General features: G+C 36.9%; 2 protein-coding genes across 9 annotated transcripts in view; both read right to left on the bottom strand.

Annotated features, from left to right (window-relative positions):
* Positions 1-633: 633 nt before the first annotated feature.
* On the bottom strand, positions 634-5711 carry ASB14 (ankyrin repeat and SOCS box containing 14). Of its 2 annotated transcripts, XM_032120977.1 has the most exons (8): positions 5163-5711; positions 4648-4731; positions 4325-4532; positions 3763-3818; positions 3267-3398; positions 3012-3170; positions 1034-1279; positions 634-768 (listed from the first exon to the last, which is right to left on the bottom strand). In XM_032120977.1, exons 3-8 carry the CDS (start codon positions 4447-4449, stop codon positions 755-757), a joined length of 732 nt encoding a protein of 243 aa, XP_031976868.1. In that variant the 5' UTR covers positions 4450-4532; positions 4648-4731; positions 5163-5711; the 3' UTR covers positions 634-754. The 2 variants fall into 2 exon arrangements, with proteins under 2 accessions (XP_031976868.1, XP_031976867.1); XM_032120976.1 differs by having other exon boundaries at positions 634-1279.
* Positions 5712-5973: 262 nt separating this feature from the next.
* DNAH12 (dynein axonemal heavy chain 12) overlaps positions 5974-24387 on the bottom strand; it is a 59676-nt gene continuing 41262 nt past the window's right edge. For 6 of the 7 annotated variants that reach the window (XM_032120970.1, XM_032120968.1, XM_032120972.1 and 3 more), the window contains 23 exons: positions 23532-23672; positions 23156-23397; positions 22669-22816; positions 21677-21822; positions 21066-21280; positions 19979-20171; positions 18955-19147; positions 18355-18527; positions 17717-17857; positions 16457-16615; positions 15309-15453; positions 14338-14488; positions 13819-14072; positions 13140-13280; positions 12206-12343; positions 11103-11336; positions 10503-10688; positions 9841-9944; positions 8522-8726; positions 8203-8340; positions 7645-7736; positions 7339-7406; positions 5974-6500 (listed from right to left, as the gene is read on the bottom strand). In XM_032120970.1, coding sequence (XP_031976861.1) covers positions 6310-6500; positions 7339-7406; positions 7645-7736; positions 8203-8340; positions 8522-8726; positions 9841-9944; positions 10503-10688; positions 11103-11336; positions 12206-12343; positions 13140-13280; positions 13819-14072; positions 14338-14488; positions 15309-15453; positions 16457-16615; positions 17717-17857; positions 18355-18527; positions 18955-19147; positions 19979-20171; positions 21066-21280; positions 21677-21822; positions 22669-22816; positions 23156-23397; positions 23532-23672 — 3798 coding nt within the window. In that variant the 3' untranslated portion in view covers positions 5974-6309. The remainder of the gene's footprint in view (positions 6501-7338; positions 7407-7644; positions 7737-8202; positions 8341-8521; positions 8727-9840; positions 9945-10502; positions 10689-11102; positions 11337-12205; positions 12344-13139; positions 13281-13818; positions 14073-14337; positions 14489-15308; positions 15454-16456; positions 16616-17716; positions 17858-18354; positions 18528-18954; positions 19148-19978; positions 20172-21065; positions 21281-21676; positions 21823-22668; positions 22817-23155; positions 23398-23531; positions 23673-24387) is intronic. The other variant, XM_032120973.1, reaches the window with a different exon arrangement.

Here is a 24387-nt window from a genome sequence, read left to right as displayed (position 1 = left end):
GGCATCCCAGGGCTGTTGCAGAAGTACCCCTGACGGGGCCTCAGGCTGAAAACAGGCTTGCAAGGGACCTGCTAGCAGGCAGCCTTGAACAGCCTTGGGAAAAGGTATACACTGGTCAGCTCCCCCGCTGCTTAGAGGCTTTCTCATGGGAAAGGGGCGTGAACTTTGGGAAAAAGTATAACGTGGTGTAACGGAACAATAAAACGGGAGCACAATGCTCAAATTGTATTGGTGTTTGTATCGTGACTCTGGCTGGATTCCCCTGCTCCCAGGACCACCCCCCCTGCAACACATTGCCTGTGAAAGAACATCTGCACCTGGGAAGAAGCAGCAAGGATTTTCACAGTAGTCACTGTAAATATCCATCTGTAATTAATATCTCCGACCCCACAGTGATATGGTATTTTGAATTCTATTCTTCACCAATAGAACCACTGAGAGCATAAACCTTCATGTTGGATCCTTGATTTTAGATATGTTTATGTAATCCTGGGAACAAGAAGGTCCAAATTGCTTTGAATCCAGTCAGAATTGCTCCTAGGACTGGGCCAGCAAAGAGTTTGGTTCTTATTCATCAAAACAATTGCTTTTGGCTTACATACAATACATTTCAATTCTTTTATTTTACAAAAACCAGACAGGTGTAACTGTAAACGTGAGAGAACCCAGTATCCAAACAGTTCATGCAATCCAGTTCCAGGGCTGCTGAACCATCATGTAAAATTCCCCACAAAAAAGTCTTCTCAGGCATGCCCTAAGGTGACCTGTCTACATGAGAAAATGATAGTGCATTTAGAAAACATTACTCAAGCACTTGTAAAAAATTACAAGTGCTCACTAAAATATTTACATATTAATATATTATTTTAATATTATACAAATTGATATTTATCAGGCCTTCACTACATCACAACAACCCTCAGAGCAGATAGCATTTAATTTTCTCTAGTCAGGTGAGTTACTTCTGCTGCTGTTTTTGAAGGGGTATCTGAAGCCTTCTCTTCCTATGAGCTCCTATATAATAAAGTCTCACCTTTTTGCAGTAAGAGCTCCATAATTTCTGTATGTCCCATCTGTGCAGCCAGGGCAAGGGGTGTGAGCCCATATCCACTGCGGGGGTCAGGATCTGCTCCAGAATCCAGGAGAAGCTGCACCAGAGCCTTCCTGCCCAGTCTGGCTGCCTCATGCAGAGCAGTTCTCTCATGGACACAGCGCAAATTCACTCTGGCACCAGATCGTAGCAACAAGGAGGCAATGTCATAGGAATCAAGTTTAATTGCTGTAGGACAACAAGCAAGGAATCAGACAGGATGCTGTTCACTGCTATTCTGTGCACAATGGCTGCTGTTACATGGCAGCCCAGGAAAGCTGTTCCTGGCAGTGCTATTTATACAAGGAGAAATGCCACCCTACATTGAAGGGTTTAACTCATCAACAAGTCTCTTCTTTGCTTCCAGGACAGCACTAAGTATACAAATGAATAATTTCATGGGAATCTCTTTTTCTCTCTGTACATTTTTTCTCTGCTGCATTTGGTAATGGAACAAAGCTCTCCTTGCCACTAGATGGAGACCACATCCAGGGCCTTGGTGCTCAGGAGCTGCCACCAGACTCTGTTTAATCTCCATAAGAGTCACCATAATGTGAAACAAAGCTCATACTGACTGTTTCATATGCTGCCTTAGCTTAATAAGCCGGAACTCTTAAGTCAGTGAGGATCTTAAAAGAGAAATTTGCATTAGCTCCAGTGGGTGGAATGATTAGGCAATACCCTTCCCTCCTTCTCCCTTCGATCTTCCAGGCTGTGCAGGATAGAGAATGTCCTTCAGCAGGACAGATTAGGCTGAGCAGCTTCACGTGCCACAGCTGCTTGAACACCAGTGACAGCATTCTGTGATAGAAACTGTGATGTCCCATTATCTGTAACCTGCACAGCTGCTTTAGATAAATCCCATGCATCCCCTTCTTGGGGGATGGTGCATTTTAATGTCATGCACTTCAAAAGTATCTAGGAGTTCCCTACATTTTTTTTAAGCAGATGGCCCTGACTTGAAGCTGCAGCCATTTCAGAAGGATGGACTGAGGGTCCTACAGATGATTGGTAGGCTTTTTTCTCCTCCTTTAACAATAGTTTTGAAAAAGAAAACACCCTTCCAATACAGAAAAATGTATGGGATCATCCAAGAAACTTAAGAGTGTTCCTTTAGAATTCAGACAATGAGAACACACTTTACTTTTTTCAGTTAGATTCAGTAAGAATGAAGGCATCATAACCCAGACTGAGGGAAGCAGAAGAAATAAACACAGAACACTTCTGGAAAACATTTTGGGAAAATATGGTTCTTTGACAAATCAAGAATTACAGTTCTTGTGCATGATCAAATTAAAGTGGCATTCACACAAAGAGTGTGGGTATGAGACTATACTAGGACTATACTAGGTATGGGGTCTTATTCCTAAATTACAAAATATTAAAGAGAAGCAAACAGAGAATGTCAGCCTGTCTCCTTCACTTGTCAGCTTTGGACTAATGCCAGCAATGTCTAAATAGGGACTGTTTAGAGACTTTGCACTCTACATACTGCAGATACATGAGGCTGGTTGGCTACAATTTTTGAAAATTAAAGCCAATTACCACGGGTTTTGGAGAAAGGGAGGCTGATGCAATCAAGGAGATACCATGTGGACAGAGAATATCAATGTTTTATGCCTGCAGACATGAAGAGCAGTGATAGCATGAAGAAGCAGAAGGACTTGTTACCTGGCATCACTGCAGAAATGATGCCAAGCAAAACAGAGGATGACACTCTGCACTTCATGGAGAAAGCTAATTATCATGTGAGAAAAACAGACAGGGATAGACACATTCAGTGCTTAGATTAACAATTTTTTTCTCCTTATAGCAAAATATTTTAGGCATTGAAGTCAAATATGTCGCACTGAAACCTAAAATGTGTAACTATATTCTCACCTCATTCCCTCACCTCTCCACCCCTAAAAACAGTATTCACCTATAACTAAAGGAGAATCTCCCTCTTCATTTTTAACATTGGGATTGCAGCCATTGAGCAGGAGAAAGTGGACATTGTCCACAAAACAGTTTCTTACTGCCACCAAAAGAGGTGTTTCCCCTTTGAGAGTGGTCTGTTCCCACGTAATGTCACGGGACGCTGAAATACAGAAAAGCAGAACACATTTGAAGTTGAATGATTCATCAAACTTTGCTTTGTAGAACTTTTTGGTGGAAAACTAGAAGGACGTTGTACCTTGTAAAGTTATTTCAAGGATGTTCTTATTTAGCTGTGCTGCAGCTTCATGCACAGGAAGCCAGCCTTGCTGATCTGCTTCTTCAAAAGCAGAACTGTGCCTCACCAATTTCTTCAAGGCCTCCTCTTGGCCTGTTATATTTTAACACAGACACATATCCCATTACTCATCACAAGACAAAATTCAGGCAACTAATACATTGAGTGCCATTTATCCCACCAGCGTATCTTGCTCATTTTAAAAGAAAGGCCTGGAGTTTTCCCTTAATTTCAGGAGACAAAGCACTGGAATTTCTGAAGGGGGTAACACTTGAACCCATCCCACTTCCATGATCCTATCTAATAAGTTAGCTTTTGGATGTCTTGGTTTTAGTTTCCATACTCCTCCCAAGACTATATAAAGAAAACCTGGCCTTAAATCAGGTGATCAAATAAAATGTAGGCATTGCTCAGCCATTCCTGGGATATAGGCTTAGAGTGGTGTATTTGTACTTAACTGTCCGAATTGCTGCAATGATCTGCCCATGTTCTTTGCTTGCAGTATACTGGAAACTGCATAAACAGGACAAGAATAAAATGAGAAGTGAAAATTCATGTGAAGTTCAGGATATAATTATACCTTAATTTAAATACTCAGATTTACAAGACATGTTAGATTTCTCTAAGTTACATTGGTTTGGTGAGGGTTTAACACATTGAAACACTTTTTTTGTTGGTCTTTCCTGACACAATAAATACTGAATTTTTCACACAAAAGCCAACAATTAAATGCTAAAATGAGGGGAAGGTCCCATACCAGTCTAATTTTACATCACCTACTTATCTTTTTCATAAAGCCTTATACTAATTAAATATTGATGTAAAACATCATCTGAAAGTTTCATACATCCCATGTTTTCAAGGAAACAGGTACACTTTTCAGGGTACCAGTGCTTTCCAGTATCCATGAGACAAGGTCAGCACAATACAACACATGCAGTTACAAAGGAAAATAAGGTCTACTAAATGCTTACAATAATGACCAGAAAACACCCCAAATAGAAAGAATAACTTACTACCTTTCAATCTCTGTTGCACTGTCACTTGTTTCAATTTTATACCTATCTTGTAAGCTTTCCTGAATAGCTCGTTGGGTAGGGATTTCCTCATCAGAATCACCAATCATATACACAGAAGTATTCATTGCAAATCAGCACAACATGGATCACTTTTGTAGGGAAACACTGCTTTTTAATTAGAAGCAGATGTTAAATCTTCAGGTTAGATCTGGAGTAATAGAAATAGCAATCACTGTGTCAGTGTAAAGAGAAATGAAAAGCAGTTAAATAAATGACTATGCTATTATATGCTTAAGCAGTCATGCTGTTCTTGGCATACTCACAATCTCAGATGTTCTGTTAGGCTCAAACCTCTCATCTGTTTTACCTCATCAAAGCTTCCACTTCTGTCTTTCAAAAGAGTTGGCCTGAAAAAACAAAACAAAACAAAACTACAGGGCAAGGTAAAAAAAAAAAAAAAAAGTAAAACTGGAAGCAAATAAATACCGTGGCAAAACGAATGAGCACAGGAAATTTAAGGAAGTTGTCAACATGCCAACTACAAAGCTTGGAATAATTCTAGAAACATCTTAAAGTTGGGCAGCAGTAATTCACAGCAAACCTGCGTCATTTAATTTGTTACCTGATCCACCTAATGTGGTTACAAGGCCTTGCTCTGTAATTGCACATGTAGCAAAAAAGAGAAATATATTAGCAACACATACAGCAAGAAACTGTTAGTAATTGATTATACTATGGCTCAGTGAGTACATAAACATCTTAAATCTAGACGACTTTTTTTTCCTAAAGATACTACCAATTTTCCTATGAATTGAGAAAATACCCTGGGTTTCCTCACCTGAAAGAGGGAAGACCTCAGCCTTTGAAGAAGCGATTATTAAGTTGAAAGTGACATTTTCAGGATTGCAAACAACCTCTGCAGAGCCCATGTCCATTAATAGCTCACTATAAATACCTGATCATAAGATACTCTGGGACTTTCTCCACGTTTCTTTCACACACGTCAGTTATGTTTAATAATCTGACCTAACAAGTGGTGCCAGCAAAAGAAGGAATTTAAAGTCCAGTTTTCTTGCAACAATGCTTTTGATTTTTGAAATAAGAATTTCAGAACTATAGCAGTAAGTACTACACTGTGAAAAGAAAATTCTTTAGTGCTGTCCTAGGAGAGCAAACTGAAGGTGGTGTAAAGAGCTTGCTTAAGAGTGAGACAGCAGAAAAACTAAAACAATAAAAGTAAACATAAACAAGCAAATAAAAATCAAACAAAAACTCTACTAAAATTATTACAGGTTTCTGATTCCTTAATCACAATTTGCATTAATATAAATAAAAAAGCAAGTGAAAAATAAACATAGAGTTTTTAAAGGGAAAAGCAGTTTCAGAAAGCCAGACTTACACTGGTCTAACACCCAAAAAGCAGGGAAATGGGGGACACAGATGCCCAGTTGTAATAGTGATGGTAGGATGGAGTGGGACCTTCATGGGCTTCACTTATTCCTACCGTATTTTATGGAGGGATCCATACACAGAATTAATGATGGCTGTATCTGAATGCAAGGTGGAAACAGTTCTTTGCTAGAGGAGATCAGGAAAGAATGCTCCAGTAATTTTTAAAAACTATTTTTAAAGAAAACAAAAGTGCAGAATCAAGTTTATTACCTGTAATGTTTCTCTCAGGACAGGCTACTTTCATTTTCCATGAAAATATGTTTTGTGATATTCAACTAATGCACAAAATGGATGTTCACACTTTAATAATATTCCCAAGGGCTAAAATCCCAGCTGTATTGCTTACAGATTTTAAAGATGGTCATAATAATAATACATACTCAAGTCAAAAGCTTGAGGGTCAGAAAGTATTTGTATGCCCTCTTACAATACAAAAACCTCCAGATGTTTCTTTTACACACTAAGTTCCACTTCCTCTCTAAGCCAACAAAGAGAACAAGATGTTGTGAAGTCTGTATGTGAACTGTCCACAGTCAGTCATCCAGCTGGCACAGCAAGGCTACGCCTCTCTTGATCCAGTGCTGGACTGGCTGGTCCGTGTTGAGCTTCAAAGCAATGACGAAGTTGGTGGAATGCCCAGTAGTGGATAAGACCCCTTTGCGCTCACTTGTCTTGTAGAGTGGGCAAACATAGGCATTAGACTCCTTTATGTCCGATTTTACAGCTTCAAAAAAACCCAAAATAATGCATTACATTCAGCAGATCGATTTGGCAGAAACATAATCTACATGCAAACGTTAAGTATTTACAGTAACACCTTTACAGGTAAATAAAAATGCAAAATGGTTTTGCAAGCAATAGAACAAAATTACCTGGTTTTCTTCTTGTGTGGTTTGTTTGGTTCTTAAACCCAACTAATTTAGCTACAATTTGTGTTCAGGACTCAATGCCTTCCTGTGATTCTACCAGCTTTGCAATACTCCAACACACAGTAAAATCTGAATAGTTACCTAGTTAATACATGGCTTATGCATGAGTTTTTCATAGCTCTACAACAATTCTGGTCCAGTTGCCAGAGAACCTCACTGCAATTCAAGTCATGTGATATCCAAGGACAGAACTCTGCAGGAACTCTTTGTATGCCCAGACTGCTTACATGGAACTTGTACAAAAGCCTAAAATCATGCAGGTCTGAACAAATTCATCCAACCTCAAGAGAAGGCTCAAGCAGAAAAAGTAGCAAATTTTAATACTGCCTATTTGCTAACACCTAAGTTGCAACAGTTGCAGTAGTAAGTCCTGATTTTGTGCATAAATAAAAACAGGGATTTAGTCCTCGCAATCAAAGAAAACAGGAGTTGTGAAAATTATTTTCCTAGTAGGAAAGACAGCTATCACAGAGCTACAAATAACCTGAGCAAACCCTGCTACATCACACGAGGTAAAACACTCAGTCTCTGTAAGTCAGTCAAAAGTACTCCTCAGGGATCTTCAGTAAGAAAAGGAAACCACTGTTGCACTTTCTTGTTGAATAGCTCAGGCATCAGAGAAATCATACTCACTTGGCTTTATCCAAATGATAGGCATGGCATCAAAGAGCACTTTGGGATACTGCTCAGTTAACATTCCCCTGGAGAGAGAAAGCAACAAAGCAATTGTTTGTGGCTTGAGGGGTTTGGTGGGTGTTTTTTGGTTGCTACTTGCTTGCTCATTTGGTTTTTCTTGCCCATTTTCCATGCATGAAAGAGGACTTAACTTGGTGTGTTATTCCAGTAATATGAAAAGTATCAGTTAAAATATTTAAACCAGTCTTGTTTGAGCACTGAAAAAAACTTTCCAGAACCACAATAAAACACTTGGCTACTGACTTGGCCCTGTCCCAGCGAGCTCCGTCTAAAAATAATCCGTGGATGTAAACACCATCTTCTGGTGCAGGATCAGCAGTATCCTGAGGAATAACCTGCAAGAAATAAGTGTTCCACATCATTAAACCTTCACAGCTCTTTTGCTTTTTGAACTATTATGCCAATTGCCAATTTTCAGATCAATCCAAACTGAGAATAATACAGTAACCCTTCCTTTCAGTGCTACTTTTAAACATATCTGTAGAGACAGCAGACTTCTCTGGGTTTGTTAATCACCTTTCTTGTAGGTTATAAAAAGAGGCTTTAATCACACAGGAAAATACACACTGGATAGGCTGTTTTCTTGAGCGGAGCTCTGTATCCAGTGATAGAATTAATCACGTCAAGAATACCTCTTCTACAGATGTTTTTTTTAGTCCTGCCAGCCTTACCAAATAATTAATTGCATGTCTGCAGACTGCAGTCAGTTGCAAAATGAACTTTTCAGTTAGGATTTACTTACTACATCTCACCACATCAGGAGTCATATTAATAAAATATTAATTTATAACTTGTCCATACCTCAAATTCATATCCTAGAAGGTCAATAGGGATCCTGTGCTTCCTAGCATAGTTTTGCATGGCTCCAGTTAGGAAAGCTTGAGTAAAATAGAATCCCGACAGCCAAAAAACTGCAGGCTTCCCTAATTCATACCAATCCTAGAGAGAGGAAAGCAAAACATTGAATAATCAGAAAGACAGGAATCCCATACTCTTTGACTATTTTCTACATAATTGTACTCAGAAAATCTAAACAAAGCCTATCACTCCTTTCCCAATAAAGAAAAATTATATGGAAAAGTAGATTAAATAATTGGCAGCCCTGCCACTAGTACGTTACCTGTAAAAACTTCAGCCTTGCTAGCAAATCTACAACATAGCTCCCTAAAGGTTTTAGACTTGGGTATGAATGCTGTGCCCACTTCTCAGGAACTTTTCCAACAACGAGACTTCCAGACAGAGCCTCCAGGTCAGCATCCATAACAACCAGTCCTTTAATGGCTTTCTTCAGGTTAATGAGAGTAATGCGAATAGTTCGGATTAAACTAGAATTAAAAAACAAAACAATTTTCACACATTTTGCCCCATTTGTTAAACATTACAGTGTCACTGGAAAGAAATAAAAGAAGTGGATTATGGAGGCATCTACGTACTTTTACAGCTTTTATGTCTATATACCTCTATAGATATATGCACAATAAGCCATGTCTGTAAAGTCATGGATTTGTGCATTTGTGCAGATTTATTTAAGACTAGGAACAGTAATAAATTCTTTTGTTATCTCTGATATCCTCTGAATTGTTTGGCAAGAGGATAAATTTGGAACTCCAAATGTATCCACCGTATACTAGATGAAGGAAAAAGGTTTAGATTGCAAAAGAAGAGGTGGGTAGGGTCTGCAATAAGGATAACTTGGAGACTTATGGCCAGAGAGCATTTGGGAGAAAATTAAGTAGCAGATGTGAAGAGACAAATGGAAAAGAAGGAGGACACAGAAAAACCAGAAAAAGGAATGGAGAGGCAGGCGAAGATAAGAAAGAAAATTAGAAAACAAGTCAAAAAAGAGACTGAGGACCCAAGGAGAAAAATAAATGCAATTCTAGGTTTGTAGTCTTAGGAGAATAATTGTGAAAATCAGGCATAAGGAAAAAAGGCATAAGAAAAAGGGGGAAAAAAGTAAAAACGTCAAACAGAGCACATATGAGACAATAAAGAAATACACAGAAATATGTCTATCATGGAAAAGCTTTCATAAAGTATAACTGTGCATGTATCACAATTTCTAACCCTATTACTCTATAGACCAGAAATACAAATAAAATAAAATAAAATTGAAGATAAAGATTGTGAAAGGGAAAATGAAGTTAAAAGAAAAAGCATATAAAATATTGTTTGCATTCTCTTTTCCCAGTACTTCCTCATACTCCCTTCTTTTATCTTTCAGTTAATTTTGCCACTTCATTTTCCCTGACATCTATCCTACACTCTGACTGTCTACAAGGAGCAATGGTGCTTGGACTGCAGATATCACTGCAGGCAATTAGAAGGGAAGAAAAAAAATATTTCACATAACAGGGCTTAGAGAATATGATTTGTAGGAAATTTTTCTTTATAAATGGAATGATTTCTGGTACATTTAATAAAATAGAACATTCTTACTTGTTAAATCTTTCCATTTCTTGCACCAGCACAGTGTTCATACTTTCTTCATATCTCACAGGATATTTAATTAGGCAACTTTCAATGTCAAAATCCTTTGGAAGCTGGAAATGACAACACATTCAGAAATGACAACACATTCAGAAATCATTCCACAGATCATTATGATTTTACATTAAAGGTATGCAAATGTAAAGATTTTTAGAGCACTAGATACCACTAAACTTTCTGATTAGTATCTTATCAATACAGTGTTCAGTAGTTCAATCTAAATAAAAGTTATGGGGGTTTTAATGTTCATCTTTTAGAAAAAACTGAGAATTTTTAATATCATGAAAAGTTATAAATATGTTTCAATTTATTAATTTTAAATTTGTTCATGTGAACAAATGAACTGTTCTTTCAAGTTCTTTTTGCTGTTTTCTCTCCTTCTCCTGTCTTCTGCCTATTTAATAAAACTTCTTTCAACTGAAATATAGCTGTGGTCTGTTACAGCCACACCAGTTCTTACTTTCACATTGCACTAAATTCCTTCCAGAATGCTTTTCCTTCAACATGAAATCTACTTTACACTGACTCAAGTTAAGGAATTTACAAGATTCAAGTTAAGGAATTTCTACTTTGTAAAAAGAGAAATTGAAGTCATTTGTATAATACAATACCTTGCTGAGAATATCATCTGCAATTGCATAAAGAGTGCTGTCAACACCCCCAGAAGTTCCCTGAGTGCCTCCTCCTTGTGTTAAAAGCAGAGATTCAAAGAGGGTCTTAGTTTGCTGAAGATCTTTTGCAATATCCACATTTTCATGCAAGCCAAATACCTCTGGGTGCTGAGTAAAGGGAAGATTCTAGGACAAAATAAAAAAGAAGTCTGTGTGACATTAAGCAGCAGGAATCTGATCCAAGGTTTCTTTAAGAAGTCGAGTGAAAAACTACCACTGACTTCAACTGCAGGTGAGTGAGGACCTTAGTGGCAGGTATCTGCAGCCAGAATTACTGCTGATTGAGCCACCACCTCTCATACAGAAAGCCATTTCCAAGGAATTCTCAATTGTCTATGCTACATGTCCTCCAATCTATTTATTAATCCCCTCTCAGAAACATTCTAGATCATAGCAAGGATCACACAAAGATGTCAGGCAGGAACCTGAGCACACAATTTAATGTGCTGCAAAACTGCCTTTTTAAGGCAGAGAAGCCTTTAAGGATTGCTTTCTTAGCACATCATCGAAACAGCGCAAAATCTCGTTGCTACTTTTTACCTTAATAAACTCAATGTACTCCTCATATGTGCCTTTGGGTGGAGCATAGTAGTTGCCACTGGGAGAAAAAGTGTAACGAGGATTTTCAATTATATCTGGGTTATAGAAGTCATCCAGCATTGTCAGCAGCAAACGTCTGTCCCAGTCATCTGTCACTCGACCTCCATAGTTACACTCCCCAGTTAGATAAGAGACAGCTTCAAAAGGAACGTGGCTATACTCATTGATGAATAACTGAAACAGAAATATGAGCAATTCTAGAGACTTGCAACATCTGCAGAACAACAGTGTGACCTAACAGACTGAAATGCTGGAAGCTATAGAGTGTGTAAGCTGCAGTTTATGGAGTTTTCTCCCTAGCTGTTGGAAATTCAAATTCTGAAATCTTATTTTCAGGTTAAATTATTGTTTAAAATCAAGAGGAGTTAATACTAAAAGCCTCTTATGAATATCAAAATTACTCAGTCATCCAAGTCATTCTTGATTTATTTACAAGTGGATAGTTTATCCAGTTTAAGCTTTGTAGATGGACACTTTTCTGCACCAGAAATAAACATGCATTTCACTTAATTTATCTTTTAATCTTCAGTACCCTCCAATTTCTTTCATTAACTTCTTGGTAACTTTCCAATCTTCAGCCTCAACTTCTGTCATTCAGTTTTAACTCTCCTGACTTTTCTACACAGTGCCTAGAATAGGTTCAGGGTCAAGTAGTGTTCAGCATTTCATCTCAGGGAAGGAGAATAGTCTGAGGTTCTGTTAACTACCAGTACACATGTAAAAAATATTTCATCCTACTAACCACCCTAATAGGTGACTGTCATTAACATGGTGCTACTTAGTGAGTAGAGCAACAGTGAGCTCTTGTACACAACTAATTTAACTTTTATAATACTCACATACATTCATTATATTCCATATGTCTGTAGAAATCTGAATTTTTTGTGTCATTTGTAATTTTGAAAATATTTATAATATGATTGACATTCCTTGCCTTTACAGCTGAAGTCTTGAATATCTATGAACACTTCACAGTATTGCTCCTTGTGACTCCCAGCTGTGCTTGGCAAGATCAGAGTTTAGGAGGTAATCAATGATTTTACCTGCAGCTGTCTGATACTGATTCGCAAGTCAGACTCATTAAATCCATAGGGTATATTCCAACCAAGGGGCCCAAACTTCCTTCTCTCCTGAACAAGAGCATGGAAGAAACAAACTCCGAAGAGCAGCTTCTCCCATATCTTTGAGAAAAGCAAAAGAGAAAATCATTATTAACTAGTCTATAAGCTCATGGTAGTGTGTAAGCTGTGCAGAGAGCACCTTTGGATTATCACGCTCCATCCAGGTATAAATCCAGGCCACCACTAAGTACCTTGTGGCTTTTGCCTTGGGAACAAGTGCACACACAGTGCCACATATGCAAGTACATTTAACCAGTTCCTCAAGTACCATGATGTTCTTTCCTGTATAGGACAACTGACTTCATAAGAATTCCAATAGCACCAGGTATTTATTTTTAAGGTTCATTAGACAAACACACAGTACAAATGTATTTTTGATGCAAGTCCTTAGGTGCAGTCACACCTATGTATATTGATAACTCATATCTCTGATCCCACCGTTTTTCACTTCCTTCACAGGTAATGATTAGCTAAGTGGTTCACCAGGGATCAATAAGATGTATGGGCACTGCAGTACTTGGTCCCTGGTAGCAAGAAAAGGTCTCCTCAGTGCTTATCACCTCAATAATGACAGACATGCCCTTGTCATCAATGTTCAGAGTCCATGTACATTGTGTACTATGTGTGTGTAACATGTAAGTGATTTAATAAAGCCTAAGAAACCATTTTAAATACTGCTACATTAAATTACCTGGCAGAGGTAACTCTTAACTAACTAACTTTATCACTGCAAAACCTAATTTCCAAAACCATAGTAAAAATTTTAGTTTGCAATTATTCACTGGACAGAAATCAATATATATGTGGATAAAAAAACCGCAAACCCCAAAAACTTCTCAAGAGATAAGCACATTACCAGCTCCTTTCCAGGGCATCCAGCAAAGAATTCAGGATCAGAAATAGGATCAGAAAGAAATGACTGCAGCAGGTTTAACCGGAGACCAGTAGGAGGTTCATTTGTCATCTTCACCCCGTTCTGCAGAATGGTTACTGGAAACTACAAATAAAAAATAGCAAAACTGCATTCAGAAAGCATGGAACAGATTCTATATTAAAAAGATATTATTGTTCTGTTTTACATAAACAATTATCTGCAAAAAATTACATTTTAAAGATCAACAGCTTATAAAAAATTCTCCAAGGCATCAAGAAACTAAGACTCTGCTGTAAATAACAAACCTGTATTTTAGAATGTTTTATTGGTGTTCAACACTTCACAAATGAAACGCAAGATTAAATTTTTGAATTTGTGTGAGAGCAAAAAAACCTTCTTAATCATATATGCTGACAGATTGCAGCTCCACTGAGTAGTACACAAAACATTGCACATCACAGTATCAAAATATTACAAAGGAAGCTTGATATTATCATGTTTGTAATTATTTTTTAAATTTCCTTTTTTGGTTAAATTATCTCTTCAAAGCCTCATTACATTTCAGAGAAGTTTTGTATTATCAGCTCATTCAGGTATATAAAAATTCCCTAAAAATGCCATCAACTTTCCCTAAACAGAGATTATTGGGCAATACATATACCTTTGGTGAAGGGTAACTTGTAAGCCAAAGTCTGAATTCTGGGTGACATTTTTCACTGTTAAGCTCCTCACATATTTTCTCCAGCATTGGCATCCAGGAGACAGCTAAATGACAATTTTGTAAACAAACCCAGGTTCCTTCTTCCATTCCTGTTTGAATCATTTTTGTAGCTATTGGTCCTTGTCCTTGTCCTAATGAGATGGACTGAAACTTATCTCCTACCATCTCTCTGTCATTTGCCAATTTCAGGAGGCCTTGAACAGAAAGCACAAGATTCTTCATTAAAAAGAAGTTATGTCAGAAAAAAAAATATTGAAAAGCTTCTATTACTATTTTGTTTACACGCACATACAAATTCCCATTTTTAAGGGGCACAGAATTCTACCACTCTGACATAATGCACTCAAATCTACTTGCAGAAGTGCAAAATAATCCTCATTGTGCACTGAAGGGGAATTTCAGGCCTATAAATTGAAAAGCTGTGCTACATTTCTGTTCTCTCTTTCTATGTATACTTACTAGACATGGGATCTGCTCCTGGAGACAGCACAAATATTAAAGGGACTGTAGCAGTTGAATCTAAGTAACTTTTTGCTAGATCAAAAGGCGGTGGCTCTACAAATTTCTTTCCCAGTTTCTCAGTAACAAATGTTGTTATAGCTGGACCAATCTGGTAGAAAAAAGGCAAATACAAACCGTTAACATAGACATAACTGCAAATCTGACACCATCTTTTATGCCAAATTCCTAAAGCTACAGACACTTCTCTGATATCCAGAGATTTGAGTCTTGCAGAATGATCCAGAAGCAAAGGTTTCACCTCTTGTTGACACCTCCCCCCTTAATTTTTCCTTACAATAGGAATAATAATGCTTTTAGAAAAAAAAGAATAATGTACTTCAAATAACATTAAGACTTTGATTCAGGCTTTTCCTGATGTGGAGGACAAGCGTATTCTCCCTTAGAAAATATTAATGTAATTATTTTTAATTAATTCTAGAGAGCAATTGCAACATGCCTAAAATTCTAACACTGATAGTTCATAAAGAAAACGCAACACAATTTGTTAAGTGCACCAAAGACAATTTGTTAAAAGTTCATCTTGGTTGTTGGAATCAACACACTTTATCTCTTTTTGCCTTAAAAATCCTTTGTATGAAAGCACATGGTAGTAGGTACCCTATGTATTTTTTTCAGACTAGTATGTCCTGTTCTCAAGCATATTGGGTGCACCAGGGAACAGCCTGGCCACAAACAAATACTTCAAGAAAACTATAAAAATTAGAATCCTCCAAAAGGTTCATTAAATTACATCAGAAAAAAAGATTTCAGCTGATGCTTGTGTTTGTATTGGTTACTTGAAAAATAAGAACAGCATTTACTTCCTTAATAAATATGATGAAGAGCAGATGAGTTACTGGAACAGGCAGTGCAAACTATGCTACAAGGCATGGCACAGTCTACAAACACTCCATAATGGATCATTTTACCTTGTCTGGTCTTAAGCACCGAAGAACTATAATCTTCTGTAATTCAGTTAATGTATCATTCAACTCTGCTGGTAGAGGAAAGTTGTGAGGCTCTTTGCTATCATACATTTTTTGCCATTCACCTATATTTTCAGAGACATGACTCCTAGAGAAAAAAACCACAAGTACTATAAATACCTGGAGTCTTTTCTTTTACATTTATCAAAGGCAAACTACACTGTATTGTCATTTAAGCCACCTCATATCTGTATCAGAAAATAATCCCACAGTTGAGCTTCTCCTAACTGAACGGTGAAAAATCTCTTTCCACCATGCTGCTGAGGAGAGACTCCACCTGAAAGGCTCCAAGCTGACAATAAGTTCTGTCTGTTCCTCCAGTCAGGACTGCTTGGACCTTCATAGGTCTGGGTGAATTTTATGCCTACACTTTTTCAGGAAAACACCACACTTTAACTGAAGAAAATTACCAGGAAATTCAACTAGGCAAAAAAATTCTTTTCCTTCATGCAACATGCAGAATATGTCCTCTGCAATGGGAAAACCCTCAGGCTATTTTAAGGCTGGATCATCATCCACATTGCTACTAAAACTCCAAAGGGGGCAAAGCACAAAACCTCAAAGAACTTCTAACAGAGCAGTGTTACTGCACTCAGATCCAAATGCTCCAAATACTTGCACTCAGTTAGCTGTTTTATAGAAGTCTTTTACAGCCACGCTGGCTCCAGCATTTAGGGTTAAATCCTATTTAAACCCAGGGTGAAATTGTACTGAGTTCAGGAGAACAGAGTTTACTAGAAAAACTCCTTCCCCAGAACTGCAGTGGAATTCTGCTACATGTACCACCTCTGGCTTTCACTGAACCCCTAAAACACTGTTCCCCTATCAAGAAGACATTTCAAAGGAAAAGTTTCGTTAGGCAATGCCTCAATAATTTAGAAAAAATAGTTTTATTAAATAATATTATCATTAGTGATCTGACTGATTGGAGTAAGTGAAACGAACATGATAATGAAAAAAGGGGGCTGGTTTTATCCCACTGGCATTCTGGCATTGATTTGGAAAACATATAGCAAACATTTCTTTCAGCACGTTACATATGTATTGGTCAAAACCAATTCAGGCTGATTCACATCAGTATTTTACTATACCTCAGTCTTTCCATAGCTGGGAATTCACTTGCACGACATAATTCATCCCAGCTCTTATCTGATAGCCAAGATGGATCTGGATTCTTGTGAATGTTCTTGAGACCCACACCTCCAGTTAGTAAGAACAAAAATTCTTGATGTTCTATTTCATTATTAGCCCTATATTAAAAAAAATAAAAATCAGTAATTGAGATACAATTTTACATAATATGAATAGTTGTTAATTTAATTACACTTCACTGCTCTTTAGAAATGTTTCTACTTCAGTAAGAGCTGAGATCAGATCTTAATATTCTATATTATTAAAAAACTGCATGGTAAAAATGTCTGATTCAGACTAAAGTAAGGGTTTCAAGAGGTAAATCTTAGAATCAATGAATCTTTTAGGTTGGAAAAGACCTTTAAGATCATCAAGTCCAACTGTTGCGCCAGCACTACTAAGCCACCACTAATCCTTGTCCCTCAGTGCCACCTCTACACAGCTTTTAAATCCTTCCAGGGATGGTGATTCCACTACTGCCATGGGCAGCCTGTTCCAGTGTTTGACAACGCTTTTGGTGAAGAACTTATTCCTAATGCTTGCCTTTTTTTTTTTTTTTTTAAGTGCAGTTATTCCTGATTTTTAAAGGCTTTGCAGAAAATAATGTGTTCTGCAATTACAGTAGGCTTACAAACTGGCCCAGGAAGAACATCCATGTACAGATGAGTACACATTGCAATTAATTAAGTATGCACATTATGGTTGTGCAATTTTGAGCATATCATTCCTTTCATAATGTATTCACACAAAATTAGGAAGAGAAAACTAAAAAGATGGTGGAAAGGAGAAGACTCCATCTGAGATCTCATGATGTTTTGCAAAAAGATAACAGAGAGAGAAGAGAAAAATGAAAAACAAAAACCTAGAAGTTGTTGGCATTGCACATTGCTGCCTATTCTAAAATGTTTTCTTAAATAATAGCAATTGTTTTTGACATAAGGATGCTATGTAACACTACCCAGATTCTTTAAAGACAGATTTATCATTGACAGAACCATTGACACACTTTTTTTTCATAATGTGTCCTTAGTAGTGATACATGCAGATATCCTTCCATTTGTTAATATTACACATCTTAGGAAACCCAAAGTATTCATGACCATAGTTCAAAGGCATTATTATCAGTGTGCACAATAACATCCCAGCTCATCAGTACCTGCTTCCATGATAAGAAAATCATTCATTTCTGTTAGTAAGAGACTTCACAAAAATGAGCTTACATGAGCAGATTACAACACAGCAAAAATGAGAAGAGCAGCTTGTCTGTTTCAAACAGGGAACGACACACTTGGCAGTACAGATTGTAGGTGAAGTGGTCATTTAGATGCTGAAGTCGCTTCTTCAAAATTTTGGATTTATTACTAAGAAGAGAAGAAGTGAGAAACTGAGACTTCAAACTGAGTAACATGGGCAATCTTTTGAGAAATCTCATCTCTTTAGGGTTGTGGAGGATTTCTATTAGATCCACATGCTCCACAAGGGACTTAGGTGCCAATTTTTCCAAAATTTCAACTATACTCCCTGTCTTTTTGAAAGACTTTAGACTTTTAAGAGTCCCAAGCAAAATAATGAGCTGAAATCAATTTGCCACAGTTAAATGCTGGCACTTAGTGTTCATAATGGAGCCTATGTCAGAAACCGACTTCACATTTTAAGTCACATTCTTAAAAATACTTAAATATGGCACGTGCTTACAGTTCATCATTTACTTTAACAGTAACTAAAAAGAGCAATTAATTCATTAATAATTACAACCCTTCAAAAGCCTGCATTTAAGGAGGTAAATTGTTTCCAAATGGAGAGAACTATTCATAAGAAGAGAACAAAACCCCCTTTTTTTACAGCAGACTCTCTTTACCTGTCATGAATGGAGCTGACATAGAGGTTAACAAACCAGCTGAGGGAGTACTGGTACATGGGGTCAATGTTGGCCAGGTCTGCGATGCTGAAGAACAGCACGGCCGAGTGCTGTGCCACGGGCCGGTACGCCTCCCGCGACTCCGCGATCTTCAGCTCCGTCTTCTCTGCAATCTGCACATCAACAGCAGGGGACAAACAGCTTTTGATAGTCTTAATACTCTTAATATTCTACAGAAACATTACTATTTAGTAATAGTACTGAAACGGTTCTATACAGCATGGTCACACCAGAGTAACGTGACTTTTCTGCTCCACAAGGCACCACCCCAGTAGGTAAAATGAGCACTTGGCCCTACCCCAGTACTGCCTGATCTATTTACCTGCACTACAGATGCACATGCTTTAAAACATTTTAAAGGCTGAACAAACTAGCAGTGAAGATTCTAGAACAGATCCAATTTTATTTCTCTTCCCATTTCACAAGTACAGAATTTGCTCCTTGTGCTATGCATCTAATTCAGAGACCTTCTGCTGGCTGCAAATTTTAACATTTAATTTCTCAGTATTATTGAGGGAAGCACACATACACACTCCTTACCTGCTGTTTTTTTGTGATCTCATTAGCCATGACTTTGGCAGAATCCAAGACCTGGATGGCAGTCTCATCTTCCAGAATATCACCTTCAGATGACTCTAAAGTTTCTAAAATTTTTTTCTCAATTTCTTGTAGATTCTTTTTATTGGCTGCAGACTGAACAATGAGAGCATTTCTTTCCTCTTCTAAATCTGGTCTAATGAAGAAAAACACAAAACCCAAAATCAGTCAATGCTCATCTTGCACTGGCTACAAAAGAAGCCCATGAAAATTATTCCCTCTTCCTACAAGAAGTTATTTGTGAATATTCTTTTCAGTTTAAGCAGGGTTTTACTGTTTAACATCTATTTATACTGGTGAGTACAGATTTCTTTGCATGACTTCTACTCAGTATTTGGAAATTATGATCTACTCTTTAACATCTTAGCATTTTGCAAATGACAGTGCATCCTAGTTCTCCTTTACTATATCCCTACTGCCTGAAAAAAACCCACCAAGTGATATGCAGAGCCAGTTTACTGCTGGAAACACTTTTGTTAGCAAACAGAGTTTAGCCCAATTGCACAGACATGTCTGTTCAACCCAGATATTACTTCTCTGTGCCTCTGTGAGGGTTCACGTATGATCCATAATCAGTTTCAGAGGTACTTTGCATTTATTTCATACAAAATTAAAATGAAATCCTCATAATTCTGCACCCTTGTCTGGCAGTTCAGTCACATCGAAAAATAACAGTAATGATTTAAACTCCAAATAATATTTACATAGTTTTCTAGCATTCAAGGAATATTTCAGGAGAAAATTGCCATGAAAAAACAACTACTTCACATCTGCCATTTTAATTAACTTGTGGACACTTACCCCTAACACTTCCCTAATAAACTTTTACATTTTTAGTTAAAGCTGTTTCTGAGCAACATTTACACCATGTAACATTCATTTTTCTATACAATAAATTAATTTCTCATTTCCTTGGAATTACGCCATAAAAACCTTTAATGGCTGTTTACCATAAAGAGAGACTTACCTCTCTTCTGCTACGACAATACCTAGCAGCTGGTCTTCAAGTCCCTCTGGTGTTATCATAAAATTGAGTAATAAAACTTTTGTAGCAAGTTCAGGCATATAGTGTGGATTTCTTAGTTTTGTGGTAATAAAAAACTTGAAATCATGGGAATACTCAATAACACTCTCACCAAGCCTAATACACTCCACACCTCCTAAAGTTAAGAAGAGAAACATTAAGAAAACTTATCTACTCCAATTATTAATTACAAAAAATACTTTTGTCATTAAATAGAAGCAAACATCTCATTGATGACAAATTTCCTGAAAAGTAAAAATAAGTAAATATATCTGATAGTCTGAAAAATTCTCACAGACTTCAGTGGGGCCACTGATCACCCTTGGCAGATGAAATCAAGTCAATCCAATTACTACTGTATTTCCAATTTGCATATAGAAAAACTAGAGATGGCAACAGAGAGCTGTGGAGTTATTCCCAAATATTATATTCTTACAGACTACTCTTTCCTTGAATTACTTGTCTGAAAGAGGAAACCACAAGGAAAAAAAAAAGTGTTTGAGCTTTACTTTCCTTTTGTTTTTAATTCTGAACAAGAAAACCAATAAAGACAAACTAGGTAAGAAGGAAGGAATACTTTTCTTTTTGTGCCCTTTTCTGTCATCTAATAGGAGGAAAAGTCGAAAACCAAATTCATAGTACTTGCTAAGTACAGTGAAAGCGATGCCTTAAGCAAAATGCCTTGACAGATTTTCTTGATTTGTGCAAAATTTAGCAAATATTAATGCTAATAATTAAATATTATCAAAATGAACAAGCAAAACAATTTCACTGACAATGTTCCCTTCGCAGAACTTTAGTCTCCTATACTGATATGGTGAAGGTTTTCACATAAAACCATTATCATGATAGACACAAATGACATTTACTAAAAAGTAAAACTTCAGGCTCTTGTGCAATTACCCTGCTCTTACCAGAGGCAGAAGTAAGGCAAGAGAAGAGCAATATGAAATACATCAGGCAGTGCCAGAGACTGTAAACTGAACATCAATGTCCTCTCCTTCAGGCTTCTAAGTCAATTCTGCTGTACCTTGTTTAAAAGTCTGTTTAAGCAGCAGAGGTTCAAGAGATGGGTCTAGTTCTTCTCCAACATTTTCTAGCAGCAGTGGAGTCCCAAACTGAATGCAGTTCTCCACGGTTCTCATATAATCTGTGTCACTGATCTTGATAACATTCAGACGGTTGTCCTTCTCAAAATTCTTGATCCATTTATTTGCTTGACCTTGAGGATCAATCATTAATGGCCTAGAAAATACAGGACAGTTTTCTCAGTGCTTGCAGGCATTTTTCAAAATTTTAAACGATTTAACATGTTTCTGTATCAGACTGTCAAGAAGAAGTGATACAATTTAATTACGGTTTTTTAAGACATCAGTGAATAATGGATGCATAAGTGTTTTTAAATAATTTGAAAAGTAATAGCAGAAATACTTTTAAAAGCTGCAAAAAACGTTTAACATTTTTCATAAAATAACCAGAATGCAGAATTCTTGTAAAATATTGCTCTACCTCCCCCCTGGAATATAAAGATCCCACTCCTTTTTCAATTATATTGCTCTACAGAAGCTACATTGTTTTGAGATTTCTTTTTTAAAGTGGGAATTTATTTGGATTTGAAAATTAAACCTTTTTGTCACCTACCAACGTCTTGAATTGTCAACAATGACCCCATTGTCTATAGAAAATACGTCAGTTGGCAAACCAGCAATATTCCAGGCTCTTATTTTTATTGGGTCACCAAGATTCTTGCTCAAAGAGAAATTCTCAGAACAAGGGATATCTTTCTCCTGAAAAAGAGGGGGAAAAAACCCACAAAATAAACATTTGTCTTTATTCTGTGTTTCTTTGCATCTTTATTAAATGCCTCTTCAACCCAAAAATGACGATGTGCATTTTCTTTTAAGAGATTGAAATAGGTCATGTGTAAGTAAAAATCTTGGGGAAAATAAAACCATACCTTCAATAATTAACTACATTTTCCCACTAAATATTTACTCTCTCCTCAAGTTTTGTAAGATTTGTCCAGTTTTTGGTACATTCATAATGTGGGAGGTTTGTTACATAAAGTTATGACCCAAGAAATTCATACACAGCTGGAAATATCTAATTGTATCTTCTATTAACTCAGTACAGCAGTCCAATGCTGATTTGTTACTGTTTAATGCATTTTTAAGTGATTCCAAATCACTTGATTGATGAATTATGGCATTCATATAAGTATGTTGGAAGAGTCCCTTTGCAAACAGCACAATCAACCATCTAATTAACAAAAAAATATTTGATGGTTAAGTTATAGAACATTTTACATTACACATAATTGCATTTTAAATTTAATTCTTTCATTTAAAGGCAAAATACAGAAAATGATGAGATTTTACTTCAGTAACAATCAAGCCTTACAAAATCAATGATGGTCTCTAGTTTTCTGATATCCTACTTTTAAGCGTGGGGGAAATTCGCTGATTTAATTAAATTCAAATCTACAAAATATTGGATCAGCAGAATTGATCCCATTGCTTTACCCATGAGGTTTATTAGGCTCATATAAAAGAAATTACAAGGGATTTTTGAAGCCTTTTGCAGCAGTCTCAAAAAACCCAAACATTTATTTAACTCTAAGATAACCTTCTAACCTTGCATAGTTTGCTCCAATCTTTGGTACACTCTTGTCGAAAGCCAGCAGTAAAAGCTCCCAGATATGCTATTACACCAGCTGATATCAGAATATCTCCTGTCAGATTATCATATTCCTCTTGAAGATCATGTGCAGCTTGATTCCATCTATGACAAGCAGATAATACAGAAAAAAGTCATGCTGAAACCTCCACATTAATGATATTGATGTTAAAAATTAACTTGTTAAAAATTACCTTGTTCATTTTAGGTGAGAATAGGTGAAGAATATGAAAACCTCATTTGGAAGAGATTTTCTCTACAATTCTCCCAATGTTGCTGCCCTTATTTTTATGTTACAAACAATTAGGAATATTTCAAGGGCCCAGACATTCTTTAGTGTTACAGTCCTCAGACAGAAATACAGCATTAAAGGCTTAGAGAACTGAATTTCAAATTCTATTTCTACAGTGGTTGTTTTATCTGATATTTGAACTTTAACCTGACCTTGTTTTCTCTCCACCAAGGCCTCCAATCAACTTCTCTGCTCGTTCCAGTTTTTTAGCACACAAATCAACCTGGAATTCTAAACGAGCCTTTTCTTCCGTCTTTTCAGCGAAGGTTTGTTGCAAAGCAGCCAAACGGCCTTCAACTGCTGCAAGTTCTTCTCGCTTCTGATTCAATAGTTCCACTGTCTTTGCCAAGGACTCCTCTGCCACTTTTAAACGTTCTTTTTTGGGTTCAATCTCCTATTCAATCACAACCAATAAACAAATGCTTTCAGTACATTTTTGTAGCTTTATTATTAACTAAAATGCTTAGGGTGAATACATGGAGCAAAGGAAGATTCCATAGCACCGAGGGGCAAGGATCAAAACCACACCTTTGACACCCTGTGAAACACTTCCATTCCCTTAATCCATTTGCATAAACCCTCTGCTGCCGAGGAAGCTTTAGCCACCACTTGTGGATCAAACTCTGGATTAGTCAGGTACTCAGTCCGAATCTTCTGCATGACAGCTTCCTGGATAACAAAAGCATTATAGCCCATCAGATCTCGTGGCTGACACTTCAAAATTGAACTGAGTGATTGCCATTTCTCTACACAATGAAATAAGAAAGAACTATTCAGCATTAACTGTTGTAGAAATCACAGCTCATTTGATTTTTTTGATCTTCCTATCATGTTTCATGGTCTTTTTCCGTTTTCATTTTCTAATCCAATCCTTATCCTTTCTAATCACGCATTTGCTGTATCTTCCATGTGGCAGCTCCCTAAGTGCTAAGAGCATTACAGTCACATAGAAGCCTTAATTTACACAGCCCTTTGTGTAAAACACACCAATTTCAATATTTGCTATCTCCTTCTCAATACACAACTTTGGGGATCACTATAAAAATTCATTTCTCCTAATGTAATGCAAAATTTAACTGTTTGTGCCTACTTTTGGGGATCAGTTTTATAAAGGGCAAAGCATATTCTATTAAGGACAAAGCATATTCCATTTCCAGTGAATTCAGCAAAGAGCACAAATCACACTCTTGGATAGCAAGACCTTTGGGAGAAACAATCATATTTGAAAGGTTATATAGCTAGCACATTTCTGCATTTATTATATCTTTCAGTATAATTAACAAAATATTACCCATTTTGTCATCATTCATTCAATCAAAAGAATACAATTAGAAAAAGATGTTAAGAAAGGCAGCAATGGGCAGTCAATTACAAAAAGAAGTTT

The sequence above is a fragment of the Corvus moneduloides genome, chromosome 11 (assembly GCF_009650955.1).
Source record: "Corvus moneduloides isolate bCorMon1 chromosome 11, bCorMon1.pri, whole genome shotgun sequence".
NCBI lineage: Eukaryota > Metazoa > Chordata > Aves > Passeriformes > Corvidae > Corvus > Corvus moneduloides.
This window is presented reverse-complemented; position numbering and strand designations above follow the sequence as displayed.